The sequence below is a fragment of the Polypterus senegalus genome, chromosome 1 (genome assembly GCF_016835505.1).
Source record: "Polypterus senegalus isolate Bchr_013 chromosome 1, ASM1683550v1, whole genome shotgun sequence".
Classification (NCBI taxonomy): domain Eukaryota; kingdom Metazoa; phylum Chordata; class Cladistia; order Polypteriformes; family Polypteridae; genus Polypterus; species Polypterus senegalus.
The window spans coordinates 88,155,235-88,170,386 of NC_053154.1; the positions used below are offsets into that span (position 1 = coordinate 88,155,235).

At 37.9% G+C, this 15,152-nt stretch overlaps 1 protein-coding gene across 1 annotated transcript; it reads left to right on the forward strand.

Moving 5' to 3' along the window:
* Positions 1–243: 243 nt before the first annotated feature.
* On the forward strand, positions 244–13,064 carry LOC120528950 (protein rapunzel-like). Its single transcript, XM_039753024.1, has 3 exons — positions 244–412; positions 7,483–7,563; positions 11,864–13,064. Exon 3 carries the CDS (start codon positions 11,888–11,890, stop codon positions 12,572–12,574), a length of 687 nt encoding a protein of 228 aa, XP_039608958.1. The 5' UTR covers positions 244–412; positions 7,483–7,563; positions 11,864–11,887; the 3' UTR covers positions 12,575–13,064.
* Positions 13,065–15,152: the final 2,088 nt, after the last annotated feature.

Here is a 15,152-nt window from a genome sequence, read left to right on the forward strand (position 1 = left end):
GACGGGTGGCAATTTGATTGCCTGAAATGGACTAATCGACACTCTGTTTGATTTTGTAAGATTAGGAGGGATTTTGAGTGTCATTGGTCTGCAATTTGCCTGTCAAGTCTGGAAACGCTGGTGGTTCTAATCGAAGGTGTCGGCCGGCAAGTAGACCCCGCGGGATTGACATATCTTCACGCTGAACTCTAAAAGCGGCATGTCTTTTTAAGAGAGAAAGTGGGCGTTCCTCTTCCACTACCGTTCATAGGAAACACAATTCTGCAGGTCTTTGACAGTCAGTGTCAGGAAGAAAAAAAATCTTTACGAAGATCCCGTCCCATTTTAAACATCCAGGCTTTTATTGGTTAAGTGCAGACATTTACGAGCCTGCAGCCGAAACTACAGTGGAGGTTAACCCCTCTGGAAGCAGGTAAAAGTCTTCCAATTTTTTGCATTTTCCGCAGATGAAGATGGTTTGACAGAGTTTCTCTTGGTTTCAAAAAATATCAAATGTAACCATTGTACTTTGCAGTTCCACGTTTCTTAATGTGGCGTGCTGTAACAAAAAAATAAAATTATTTTTGACATATTAGAAGTGCCATTTACTTTAGTTATTCAGTTGCTGTCAAGTAGAGCACAAGAAAGGTTTGTTTGTACAGGAACCGGAGTTTAAAAATCATTTATCTGAATTAACTTAATCACGTTGAGAAAGCGGCCATCTATGATCGTGCATTAATAATTCAATCAATAATGAATAACATGTTTACTTTTATGGTAACAGTGTCTGATATTGTAAGAAAACTGTATTTTTTGAGATGTTCTGCACTTTTTCACAGTCTTGGATGATCGTACAGCATCTCACGCCCTTCTTTTTCTTCACGGCCGCCTCGCTTATTCGTTTTGTCATTGCAGATGCAGGCTACGTTATTGTTACCACATTGCAGGCCTTTGTGACTGCGGCGTAGTTCTCGTAAGATGAAAAACCCGAATTCACTGTTCTGTGCGCGTTTTATCTGTGCTGTGTATCGCTTATGTGTTAATTCTATGCGTTCACGTAGCGCCACTGCAGTCTTTTCGTTAGTTCAACAGTCGGGCTGTTCGATTATGCCGCATGTTACTGAACTTGCCTTGGGTGTTCGCCTACCTAGACAATCATCCTGTAGCGGTTTGCCTTGATGCTGAAAACCTGAACTAGCCTATTTTATCAGTCTTAGAGGAAAAAATAAATAATTCTGCTTTAAATGATTACAGGCGTGGATCAAACTCCAGCTCCAAGGGTCCAGCTATCAGAGATAAACTATAGGTGAGGCTAATTCGGTTTAAAGTGAGTCTCTACCGTAATTCAAGTGTTCCTTATGCTCAGCGGTATCCAGTTGTAGTCCAAGTTGGAAAAGTGAGCAAACTCACTTTATTTATCCATCAATCCATAATGTTTTATGTATCCTGATGTACATTAATCTTTTCTAAGATTCGGATATTAACTGATTTTTACTTATGCAGGCTTAGATGACAAGTTAAATTTAGACCTTGCAAAATAAGTCATATTATAAATGTTTACTTTTTTCCAGGAAGCTGGCTGATCCTGGTATTAATTTCCATCGTATTTTTTATGACTAAGTTTCACAATGCCTAAAATATTGTATTATTTGAAACTAAATTGGCAGATTTTATAGCCTACTGTTGTTTTTAATTACACTATTTTTTTTTCTTTATGGTCTCCCAACTTTTTCTGTACCCCCTAGTTACTTGGACTTCTTAGTCTCAAACTTGAATATGCTGGAAGACATCCTTCTAGGTTGCAATTGAGGGTAAAGTAATTTTAAATAACTGTCTTTGAGTTAAATAATTCAATAAGTTTTTTTCTTAACCTTTTTTTATTGGGCCTGTTTTGGAAGCACTAGCACATTGACGTAATCAGTAAACAACTGGGCACCAGTCCATGCTCATGTCGGGAAAATTTATAGTTACCAATAACATGTTTGGCTTGTATGTGAAAAATCAGGCATGGTGAGAATATACACACCGCAGATAAAATAATCAGGAACTCAAACGGTGTAGCACCACAATGAAATTCTTTATTATCATTACATACACTGACTGCCAGGGATAACCAGTACTGCCTGGGGTGGGGGCACCAAATTTTGGAGAGAGATATAGCCTGTTCTCTGGTAAATTCTGGGAATCAGTGCAAAATTTGACAGTGAGGTTCAGTGGTGTGGATTTGGTTTCCTGAAACACGCAACAGAAACATACCTTCAGCTTTATATATTAGATAATGCATAATACATATACAGTATTTGTACAGTATATACATTATATTGTATGTGCTTTCCTATACATGTGTGTTTGTTTGTAGGTATCTTTTTTGATGCAGTGAGTTATCACTATAATATTTCGCAACTTGTGGTATAATTTTGTCTACAGAATGATAATAGAATAATACTTTCTTATGCTTAAGATGTCCAGGCTTCACCACACTACATGCATGCCTCAAGGTGGTTCTTTTACAACTACATTGCAGGCACACCAAGTGAAAACAAACACTTAAAGAAATGTGTACCTTTCACGTGCAAGTGCTCTTTTTTGTTTTGTTTGAATCCATGCATCGGAAGAGTACAACGGCTCAAATGCCATATATACTTTCATTAAGGAAATCATCCATCCATTTTTCTAAACCTGCTTTTTCCAATCTGGAGGCCATGGGAGCTAGATCCTGTTTTGGCAGCACTGTGCAGAAGATATGAACCAGGGCTGCATTTTATTACAGGGTGTACTAATATACACATCCACAAACATTTACAACAGGTCAGTTTAAATTTACCAGTGGGTTTGACATACTTGTCCTTTTGTATGGTGCGGGGAGAGGTAAGTTGGGGAGTTTAGAGCTTATCTTAGTCTGGTCACTTTCTGTATGCAGTTTACATACTGTTTATATTATAAATATATTGGACACAATATGTCTTTTCATCTGTAACCTTAAAGCATAAACATTTTAAATATACCTCGTGTTACATTATCTAGCTAGTTCAGAATTATTTATGAGCAATCTTGGCACTATTCTCTGTTGTGATGAGGTGCTCACTGGCTTGCCAAACAATGATTTCTAAAGGGTGACTTAAGCACATATACTCAGTGCTTCATGGACCCTTAAATCTCCACCAGTAAAACTGGAGGACAATCATTTATGAAAACGGGTATTAATCTAAATGATCAACATCAAGTGAAATTCTGCTATAATCTGTAAAATATCTATCTTACAAATATTATGATGTGTAATAGTTTATATGTTATCTGTTATACAGTATCTGGGAGTTTCTGTGGCATAAAGTATATAGTTGAATAGTGTATTACTACTGTTTCTTTGCAGTATGTTCATAAACCTCAGCAATCTGAGTACTTGAAAATTAATATCTTTTTCATAATTGTTTTTTAATTCCGAAAGTATGCACTTAACAAACAAAGAACAAAAAAGCAGAACCTACCTGTTGTAGCTATAACTCATTTCTTCAAAATACTGCTGTGGGCTACACCCCCAAAATAAGGAAATGGACCACAAAAGGACATTTTCAGATGTTGTACAGAGGCAAAATAGTGACTGCTTTTGAGCAATAGTGTTGGCATAATTTAAATTCCTTATTGATTACATAAATTGGATATTATGAGTATACCGTGTTGTTAAAAAGTGTGTTAACTCCATTGGATGATGTTTACTCAAAACCAGGTCTTCAATTGTTTTATATTAAATGTTAATATTCACACAAGCAATGTTTTGTTTAAACCAAGTTTTGTATGCAACATAAAATAATACAAAGAGGACTGTTTCATTTATGTGAGGTAGAATGCCAGAGGAGACTGAGCGGTGTCATGGTCTGGAATCCCTGCAGATTTTATTTTTTTTCTCTAGCCGTCTGGAGTTTTTTTTTGTTTTTTCTGTCCTTGAGGCCATCGGACCTTACTCTTATTTTATGTTAATTAATGTTGACCTATTTTATTTTCTTACTGTGTCTTTTATTTTTCTGTTCTTCATTATGTAAAGCACTTTGAGCTACATTTTTTGGTATGAAAATGTGCTATATAAATAAATGTTGTTGTTGTTAAGTGTGTTTAAAGAAATACGGGTTAACTGTCAGGTGTTTTGCTTACTTCCTACCAATGTGTGTCACTGTCCCATGTTTTTGCCAGTGAATTTTTCAGTTTGCTTTTCTTTCCACAAAGAACACTCTGTCAGTATGTGCTGTGGGATTACAAATATTTCATATTGCCTTAACTTCACAGACACTTTTCAAAATGTTTCTAAAAGCATATGTTAATGGAAGTGTCAGACATTAATGTAACTGTGGAGGTGCTCAGCAAATTTTTTTCCTGCCCACGTACTGTACTTCCTTATCCCTCTCATGTCAGAAGGATACTTTGTAGCTTGAATATCTGTTATTGTGGGTGCAAACATGATTGTTTCTGGCAGAGGGGTGGTATCCAAAACAGGGTTAATTCTTGCCTAAGTGCTGCTGGTATAGGTTCAGTCCCTTTAAAAATGTGCATCAGTATTGGATTAAGGGGATTGGGCAATGATACATTACATTTCTTGTAAACTGTGATTTCTAAAATTTAAAGGTGTTTTTTTCTGTATATAGGTTAATTCAAAATTAATAATTCACAGACTGGCTGAAGGTTAATGTAATTTCTGATGTATTTTGAAAAGACATTGTTGCTTCTTCTGTACAGCAATGTTGCTGCTTCAGTTATGTTTGCAGAATTCGTTTCTTATCAAATTCTTCCTGAAACACGTTGACAGACTTAGTAAAGGTTTTACACAAAGCTTAATATTTTAGTTTTCTTCACATTGCATACCTCCCACATTAGTTTGCACTGGGGACAATGCACCTTCCACAGTGTGTGGCCAGTTTTGAAAACAAAATAGTTCTTATTTATATATATCTGATAAAATAAACAATTGTGGACAAGTTTGCTGGCATCACTGGATCATTTGTTTTGTTACGGGTACAGTTTTTGTTGCACAATATGCAAAGTTCCCTGAGTTTTGGACTGCACCTTATATCTTGTCAATCTGGGGAACACCTTTTCCTTGTTACTTCTAGTTTTGAAGGAGTTTACTGTTTAACTTCATGCAATCCAAGTTCGCTTTGCTCGCACAAAACCCTCCCGGGGGCGCGCTACGCTCCAACCGCTTTGCATCTTTGATGCTTGTGTTGCTGAACGCATGCTGAGGTGATGCGGATGGATCAGCTGCTGGCTTTCTGCTGCTGCTGCCGAGCTGCGTGTTCTGCTTGTCGTGCTGTGTGTCAATCATTTAAAAGCCCGTACAGCAGCTGTCCTTTTGTCTCGCTGCCTTGTCTCACATGGCGTTAAAGTGTCTCTCGTGGGACTCTCGCGGGATATCAAAGTGTCTTCCGAGAAGATCACGTATCGACCCAAGATTTTTTTATTATGATAGACATGTATAATATATACACAGTGCACAATTAACAGAAAAGATACTTTTTTGATTCCAGAGAGATATTGCAGGTTAACACGATCTGAAGCTTTGCCACATCACAACACTCCTTCTTTAGCTGTCTTTGTACATAGCAATTGGTATTACTTAAAAATGTAAGCATATTCACTTCCAGTAAAACCTGTTAGTTGATAAAGGGAAAGCTAGTAACATGTTATTTGGCTGAAAAATTGTATTGCTAAAAGGAAAATAAAGCAAATTCTTGCAACAATGAGTATAAGTAAATTAATTCATAAATACATGTATAAAGGTGTTAAGGATTAAATAAAAAATAAGTAAATATAATTAAACTTACCATATCTGTTGTGATCTCGAGGGTCTGTGCTGGAAATAAATCGTGCCAGATATGTTTATTTCAGAATCCTTTAGACTTGATTATTAAGTCCGCCTCAATTTGTGCCTATTTTGGGCTATTGAAAGGCAGGTTCTTCAACAGTACACAAACAGTCTGGCTGGTAGAGCAAACGTATCTTTAGTGATAAACAACAAAATTACCAATAACCTGTGGTCTCTGTCTTTGTAGGTTTCAGCCAAGGGAAGGGTGTAATTGAAAGAAGTAATTTCAGATCCTTCCTTAGGCCCTTTTTGTTTTGGATTAACCTGCCTTGGGTAATGCACTTCATGTTCTTTAGTGAGGAAGAGAAAAACAATGTTAGAAGCATCAACTACAACTCTTCAACCCCTTCTTAGTTGCTCTCTTAAGTGGTCTAAAGCTTCTACCAAAAGAATGCAGTGCCAGTTCTGAAACCATAAATAGGCAGTATTTTATAAACTGTGCTTCAGTTTTTTGTTTGAATTATGTAACATAACTTCACTGTTTGCCACATATTAATACTGTATGCCAAAAAATGATACTTTTTAGAGAATGTTTCTTCCTTTATATAGTACCTTCTTTTAGTTGTTTTTCTTTTTGTTTATGCCTTTTACCTTTTTATTAACATTTATGTCTTATTTTTGTTATTTTACTGTGATGTCTATTCTCAGTGGTAAACTGCATGCTGCCAGCCTTTTCAGCTGATTGATACTGCATTTTACCACTAATGGAATTTTAATGTCTTATCATGTAGAAGTCTATTCTTTGGAAGGCCATTATTTTATGACTTATGTATCCTGAAAATACTGTTAAAAGAAAGTGCTTTTCCCAACCACCAATCATCTACTAAGGAAAGGAATGTGTATGGAATGATTAACATTTCTTACACTGCATATTCTCAGCCAGCCATGTCTCTGCACTTCATACTTAAACACACAACTATAGACAAGAGACCGAGAATAATAAATTAATGCTTTCTGTTTGAAAAGAGTTGTGCTCTTTCTGTACAAATGATGCTGAGAAGGATTGTGCAGACATTTTGTCTCACCCCTTTCTTGATTTGTATTTTTGGGGCCTACGTGATAATTTAGAATTGAAGATAGAACATGTTTTTATGGGTGGCACAGTATTTGCCTTACACATTTAGAAGGCCAGGCTCAAATTCTGGACTCAGTCAATGTCTATGTGAATTTTTGATGTAATCTCCATGTCTGGGTACTCATAATCCAAAGATGTTAGGTTAATTAGTGAATCAAAATTAATCAGGCGTCAGTATGTGCTGCAGTGGAAAGTTATACCATTCTGGGTTCATTCCTTTATTGGAATTGCTATTGCTGAGATAAGTTCCAGCCCTGGTGATCTTAAATAGTACTAAACTGTTTTAATGCTAGATGGATGGATGTGCTGTTCTGAATAACCTGGGGGTAAGATTGAACAGGATATGTGCCATATTCTGTTAACAGTATCAAATTGTTTTTATTATTAACCATGTTTAGTGTTTGCAAAGAGGATGAGATCTTCTACTCATTTGTCATGTTAGTGTGCATGAGGTGATTCAGAATACAGTATATTTTGATAATACATTATAACATGCATTTAATTCAGATTGTTTGTCTTCAGGTGTATTTCATTATTTGTGATGTTCATTATTAAGAACTTATTTTTTTCCTTCTAGCCCAAGAACTAGGTTTAACAGAGGCCTATATACAACAAACAAGACCAGCATTGCAGTTCGGCTTTTGCAACTGCAGAACAGGTAAGAGGTTTCATTATCTAAATAATGTTTTCCTGAGTAAAGTGCTATGTTTAAATCATCATCAGAAAGACTACAACATTGAGGAATATGAACACTGTATTGAACTGAACATTATCTTTCTTATAATTGACAAGTTTTTTTTTTTTTTTTACAAAATACCTTGATTCATGAGTTGAAATGTCAACTTTCTCTTACTGTGTTTTGTGCATTTTTCTACTTGTTGCTTGTGTACTATTGTTTCTCAAAAGCACTGTCTATGTACATGGTGTTTGCCACACCCATTTTGTACTATAATATACTGCTCAACACAATTCAAGGATCACTTTGAAAAGATATCAATGGGAAAAAAAATCATACTGGATATCTATACTGATATGGACTGGGTAATGTGTTAGGAATGAAAGGATGCCACATCATTTGATGGAAATGAAAACTATCAACACACAGAGGACTGAATTCAAAGACACCCCAAAAATCAAAGTGAAAAATGATGTGACAGGGTAGTCCATTTTGCCGAAATCTCATTGCAACAACTCCAGATCGTACTCATTAGTTTGTATGGCCCATACATGCTTGGTGCAGATGGTGTCCTAGGGGATCTCCTCCCAGATCTGGACCAGGGCATCTTTGAGCTCCTGGACAGTCTGAGGTGTAACCCGGCGGCATCGGATGGATCAAAACATATGTGCCAGAGGTGTTCTATTGGATTTAGGTCCGGGAAGCATGAGAGCCAGTCAATGGTATCAATTCCTTCATCCTTCAGGAACTGCCTGCATGCTCTTACCACATGAGGCCGGGCATTGTTGTGCACAATGAGGAACCCAGGACTCGCTTCACCGGCATGGTGTCTGACAATGAGTCCAAGGATTTCATCCCGATATCTAATGGCAGTCAAGTTGCTATTTTCTAGCCTGGTGAGGTCTGTGCGTCCCTCCATGGATATGCCTCCCCAGACCATCACTGAACCACCACCAAACCGGTCATGCGGAACGATATTACAGGCAGCATAATGTTCTCCACGGCTTCTCCAGACCCTATCACATCAGTCACATGTGCTCAGGGTGAATCTGCTCTCATCTGTGTACAGCATAGGGCACCAGTGGTGGACCTGCCAATTCTGGTGTTCTGTGGCAAATGCCAATCGAGCTCCATGTTGGGCCCTCAGGCCACCCTCATGAAGTCTGTTTCTGATTGTTTGGTCAGAGACATTCACACCAATGGCTGGAGGTCATTTTGTAGGGCTCTGGCAGTGCTCATCCTGTTCCTCCTTGCCCAAAGAAGCAGATACTGGTCCTGCTGATGGGTTAAGGACCTTATATGGCCCCGTCCAGCTCTCCTAGAGTAACTGCCTATCTCCTGAAATCTCCTCCATACCCTTGAGACTGTGCTGGGAGACATACCAAACCTTCTGGCAATAGCACATATTAATGTGCCATCCTGGAGAAGTTGGACTACCTTTGCAACCACTGTAGGGTTCAGGTATCGCCTCATGCTGCCAGTAGTGACACTAACCGTAGCCAAATGCAAAACTAATGAAAAAACAGTCCAAAAAAATGAAGAGGGAAAAATGTCAGTGGCCTCCACCTGTTAAACTATTCCTGTTTTGGGGGTCTTCTCATTGTTGCCCCTCTAGAGCACCTGTTGTTAGTTTCATTAACACCAAAGCAGGTGCAACTGATTAACAGCCCCCTCTGCTACTAAACTGACCAGATCAATAGCACAGACGTTTCATTGACTTGATGCTATACTCTGATTAAAAATTGTTGTTTTAATTTTCTTGAGCAGTTTATATTGACAGGGACCTGATTGACCAAATTAAAAGTAAGAGGTTAGATGTTAGCGTCATGACTTATCTAAATAATTAATTTCATGTAACCGTTATCTAATTAGGTTCCTGCTAGTGGTTTAACTTTTTGTTTGCTTAAAAATTCCTAGTAGTGTGTTTTTTTTTTTTTTTAATAAACGTTGGTTTTTATACTACTTTCAAACAATTGTAATTAAAAAGTCTGTATGCAGTCATTTCAAGTTATAGTTAGTTCTTTTGTGATACTTTTTAATGAGCAGTAAGATGTCCATCTTTACTGATAATTGACAGGTATAAATCGCTTTTTTTTTTTTTTGATCAGCTAAGATGATGAAATGAGGTAGTTACATACTCACTGTATATTAACTAACCATGGTGGTGGAGATTGGCAACATGTTGCATGTTGTTTGGCATGTGTACTTTTGACAGTTACAACACTATAAACCTGTATTTTAGTGTAGCATTTAATGGTCAGCTTACAACATCTTGTTGAAAGACGTACATAGTTGAGGTTCCAAGTTCAGGGACTTTATTGTCATTGTGTAACACAATTGCATTACTACGTTTTCACTATTTATGGATATGCAACAACTAGTGCGGCAAATGGCAAGCAGTCCTTTTAAGTAGAGTCACCCAAAAGAGCCACGTAAAGAGCAGAGAATCTATCCATTGGGGCACTTGGCACCGATGTTACACTATACAGTAAAGGCACCTTCAGAGAATGAATTTGCTTATGTAAATAGAAAGCATTTACGCTCTATTAACATGCTGCTTTATAGTCCACAGAAAATGTGTCACATTGTGCAAGCATGTAGCATGCTTCATAATGTGACACACAATCATAGCTTTCCCCTACCTGAAGAGATGCGGTATGATCACCCTGACTCACCAAATGATCAGCCAAAAAGAAAAGTGTTCGTTTGACTGTAATTAGGAGAATGTAATCAGATGCAGCATTTGTTTTTAATGAGTTGATTTAATTTGTGTTCAGTATCACATAGTACAACCCTTACATTCCTTAGTTCATTGGCCTTAGTTCATCTCTTAGTGCATTTTGTTATGTTGCATTTTGTGACCTCAGAACAGAGTCCGTCATCACACAGCCATATGGTCACCCAGCGGTTTCTGAGACAGAGGTATGTGAGCAACCAGTGCCCAAAGATGTGCTGGGCACAGCAGCACCATCACTGCCTGGAGTCGCATCCTTGGCACAGGTGTCAGATTTTGTAATATTGTCTGAAGCAAAATAAACAGACAGTGGGCTGTGACTCGACTTTGTTATTGGACAACTTCTTTTTTTATTGCAGGTACTGTGTGACTTACTGAACTTGAGCTTTTGAGTGTCTCTGCCATGCACTATCACTCCATCAGTTTTATTTTGCTGCTTATACTACTTCTTAAGCCAACAGATAGTACACTTTTCCTTGCCATCACTTAACATTTGATGAATGTCTTAATTTTTCCATTGTCTTTTAACAAAAATCTGAAGTGAAGGGGCTATTTATATTGATTTGCATATTCAAATATGCAAAATTCTGGGAGGAATCGGGATGGGGCTGTAGGCTCGTGGGTTAAATTTCACGTTCATTGGGATTTATAAAGGTGAAGTGCATGGAATTTGGCATGTGCAGTTTTATGCATCTGAATTTTTTGTGTGTATGCACACTTCCAGTTTTGTCTGCACGCCATGTTTTAGTGTGAATTCTACGCACAACATTATACATGAGGCCCAAGGAATTTTCTCTTAGAAAAATCAGTTAAACACTCCTCTTATATGTACCCATTTTGAAGGTTTAGTTATTGCATTTTAATTACTGGCTTCCCTTAATTGTAATTTTACATTTCAATGATTGTTATTCAATGAGTTTTTTGAGATTTCTGATATTTAACCTTTGATGTCTGCCCTTTGTGCTGCTTACCTAAAAGGAGTGCTTGTACTGGGGTTCAGAAATTATATCCTTGAGTACCATAATGATTATAATGAGGCAGTTCTTATACTGGGCCTATTTAGACACCAGTTTACCTGTTTTGTCTCACTTACTAAAGACATACCTGTGAAGAGTATCCAAAGAAAAGCTGCATGTATTCTGCAATAGTACCCTTAGTGCTTTGCTCCACCATGCTTCCCAGGACTGTACTTAATAATACCTATCCTAAACATTATATCTGAGTTCTGGGCTTATCACAGTTATTGAACATATAGTATATGAGTGAAATTCTGGCTGGTGATTTTATGTTTTTACATTAACTTTTATTAAAAGTGTGCCAAGAGTGCTCATCTTCTAATTGTCCAGTAGTGTTGCAGAAATGGTTGATGTGATAAACTTGCATATTCATGTTTTACTGTTTTCTGCAGAATTCTGCTTTTTATTGCTCTCATATAAGGGTTAATTGCTTATGCTTATCTGTAAGTTCCTGTTGCTAGGATTATAATTAATCTGTTTTGATTATGCTGGAGTGTCAAATTTTAATTTTCTTCTCACTTTTCCTTTTTAGCTGCTTCAAGCCAATACAGAAACGATGGAAGATATACTAGAATACAAAGATGACATTAAGCAAGGCTTGATAGTGTTTCTGAATTGTGTAGCAGAAGTTTCCTCTGCAGCAGCAGTGTTCAATCCTGTGTTTGGCATAGTAGGATCCTTCATAAAGGTTGTATTGGATCAAACAGGCAATGATGAAATCAGTGAATTGAAACAAGAAATGGACAATATTTTTACAAACTTGGATCATATCTTAGTACAAACTAATGAAACGCTGAATCAGGTTCAAAAAGTATCTGCCGATTTACAGTATTCTAGGATTGAGAGAAACATTAAAGACCAGTTTCGCATGTTTCAGGAAATTTATGATGCCAAGCCAGAACACAAACCACAAAGGACACAATACTTTGAAGATAATTTCCCAAAGAGAGGAGAAGACCAAAATCTGCACACCCTTTATGACCTTGTCATGGGAAAAAACTTACTTTTCGGCCAACCTATCTTGGAGGTATATAAAAAGTATTCAAATAATGATCCCAATGTTATGGGAACCCTGTGCACTCGCTTAAGGTGTCTTTTTTCTATTGGAATCATAGCCCTTGTGGGCTACACAGTTATAATTGAGGATAATGAGAAGCGATGTATTGAAGAATGGAGAAAGAAAATGGAAGATGTTGAAAATAAAATGCAGATGATTTTAAGTGCGTGTCAAAAGAGGCAGTAAATGTCAGGGTGGGGAAAAGGCAGGTGAGACATTATAAGCAGACTGTTAATAAATGACATGACCAGGAATGGACATCTTTGGCAATAGTGGATCCAGGGGTTTTATTCCAACCAGTCTTTATTAACGTCTGCCTTTAAATTGAACACCTGGCTAAATGAACATCCATTTTTATTATTGCAGGATTCAATATAAATTCTCAACCATTCCAGCTTTTTAAGCTCAAGTTTGCTTTGATTTCATGCATTCCCTCTCATAGAACAGTAACTGCTAGCTGGTGAAGCTTTTTTATACTTTTTTTTTTTTTTTTAAGTATCCCACTTTTTAAATTATTGGTAAGAACTTTGTTATTCTGTTCTGATTAAGATATACAAATGTATTATTATTGTTTGTCTTCTTTCCCAACTATTGCATTGGATTGATTAAAAATGTCTTCACATAATGACGCAGGTACTCAAAAATCTAATAAAGTCTTACATGTATTGAAAAAATATCCAGTTGTGCTGATTTCAGCATTTTGCCTTTTAGTTGGACATCAGCACAGTGCCTTCAGTTTTTTGTTGTTTTTTTTTTCTCGGGAATTAATACTGAACTAGTTCAAAAGAAAAAAAAATGGAAGAGGAGAAAAGAAGAAAAGTCTTTGCTAATTAATTTTCTTAACAAGTCAAGTTGAGAAGCATGCACTGGTACAGTGTGTTGCCGCACCCACTACACGCCAAAACAACTCGGGATCCCGGTTGGCAGCCCCCCAGGCAGACATGTGGTCCAGTCCCACCCTCCAGAAATGGCCCTCTATCTGCTGCAGCCAGGTGTTACGTGGGTGACCCCTTGGCCTGGTCCAGCCACTCGGGTCCCCAACAATGAGGATATTACGAGCTGGATCACCCTCTGGGAAATGCGCCACATGGCCATAGTGCCGTAACTGACATTCCCTCACAATTCAGGTAATGTGCCTCATTCAGGAATCCATGAGAAACCGCTCATTCAACACAAAGTCAAGCCAATTCAACCCAAGGATTTTTCGGAGAGACACAGTACCAAAGGAGTCCATTCTTCGTCTCGGGTCATTGGATAGTGTCCATGTCTCACAGTCTTATAGCAAGACAGGAAGCACCAGTACTCTAAAAACCTGGACCTTTGTCCTATTGCAAAGATATTGGGAGCACCACACACCCCTTTCCAGTGACCTCATGACGCCCCCATGCTCTCCCAACCCGTCTACTGACTTCAAAGGAAGAGTCACATGACATGAATGTCACTGCCAAGGTAAGTAAACCTCTCAACAAGGTCAACACTCTCTCTGCAAACAGACACACTGATGATGGCTGTGCCTAAGAGATCTTTAAAGGCCTGGATCTTGGTTTTTATCCAGGACACTCGCAAGCCCAGGCACTCAGACTCCTCGCTCAGTCTCTTGAGTGCCCCAATCAGAGCCTCCCTTGACTCCGCGAAGATCACAACATCATCAGCAAAGTCAAGATCCGTGAATCTTTCTTCACCAACAGATGCCCGACAGACATTTCAGATTAATATTGATAATACTGTATATTATAGTCCTTTTGCTTTAAATTACTGGCTTTTACTGTTCAGATGACAGACATGCAAAAAAATAGACAAAGTCATCAAAGTGGTATTGTTAAATGATAAAAGCATTGAAAGTCTTATTTCTACATGTCTGTACTATTTAGAAACTTTGAATTGTGTTTTTTTTTTTATAAATATAATTACAGACGGGTCCCGGGTCACTACACAATATGGACTTTGTCAGCACTTTCAATCATTTTGTACTTTCATGTATTTGTGTCATCAGATGTAACCAGCAGCACAGGCAATAAGCTTAGACATAGGTAAGTAGCTCAATCAGCAGCTGGCTGTAATTCCCAGTGTCCTAAGCTTTTGTCCCACCATACAAACCATACACTCTCAGGGAGCATGGCTGCTGGGATGGGGAAGTGACATTCTTAGCAGACCCTGTGGAAAGACTGCATATACAGTAGAATGGGAATGTAGAACCTGCTGTTTGTGATTCTCAGTATCCTCCTTACCCCTCACGGCCATGATGTCTCAGAAAATACAGCAGCTGTGAATGGGAGGTGACACACTTTGTGATACCTCAAAAAAGACAGCACATCTCTCTTGAAGCATCAATCATCACTAACTGCATTTTGTGCTATCATTACGCCTTTTTCAGTTCTATGAGGTACTTTGTCATCAAAAACTGTATGCTGTTTGAGAATAATGTCACTGTAGTGTACTGTGAGGATGGTCTGTTGTAGGCTGGGAGCATGCACTGATGCAGCACGTTACCACACCCACCACACGACGGTCGCTCATAGAGAGATGGTAATTAATTAAATAATGTCTTTTTACAACAACAAAAAAAAAACACATTCATGAGTACATAGTTCTAAGGTCATTTGAGATTTATAAAGGAACTTTGCGTGGGGCCTGGCAGACATATGGTTTAATAAATCGTTTTTTTTGTGCATACACCTTTTCTGCACAATTTCAGTATGGAATCTAAGTGAGGTATCGTACATGAGGCCCCAAGTCTTTACCTGTATATTTGATAGCAAGCTGT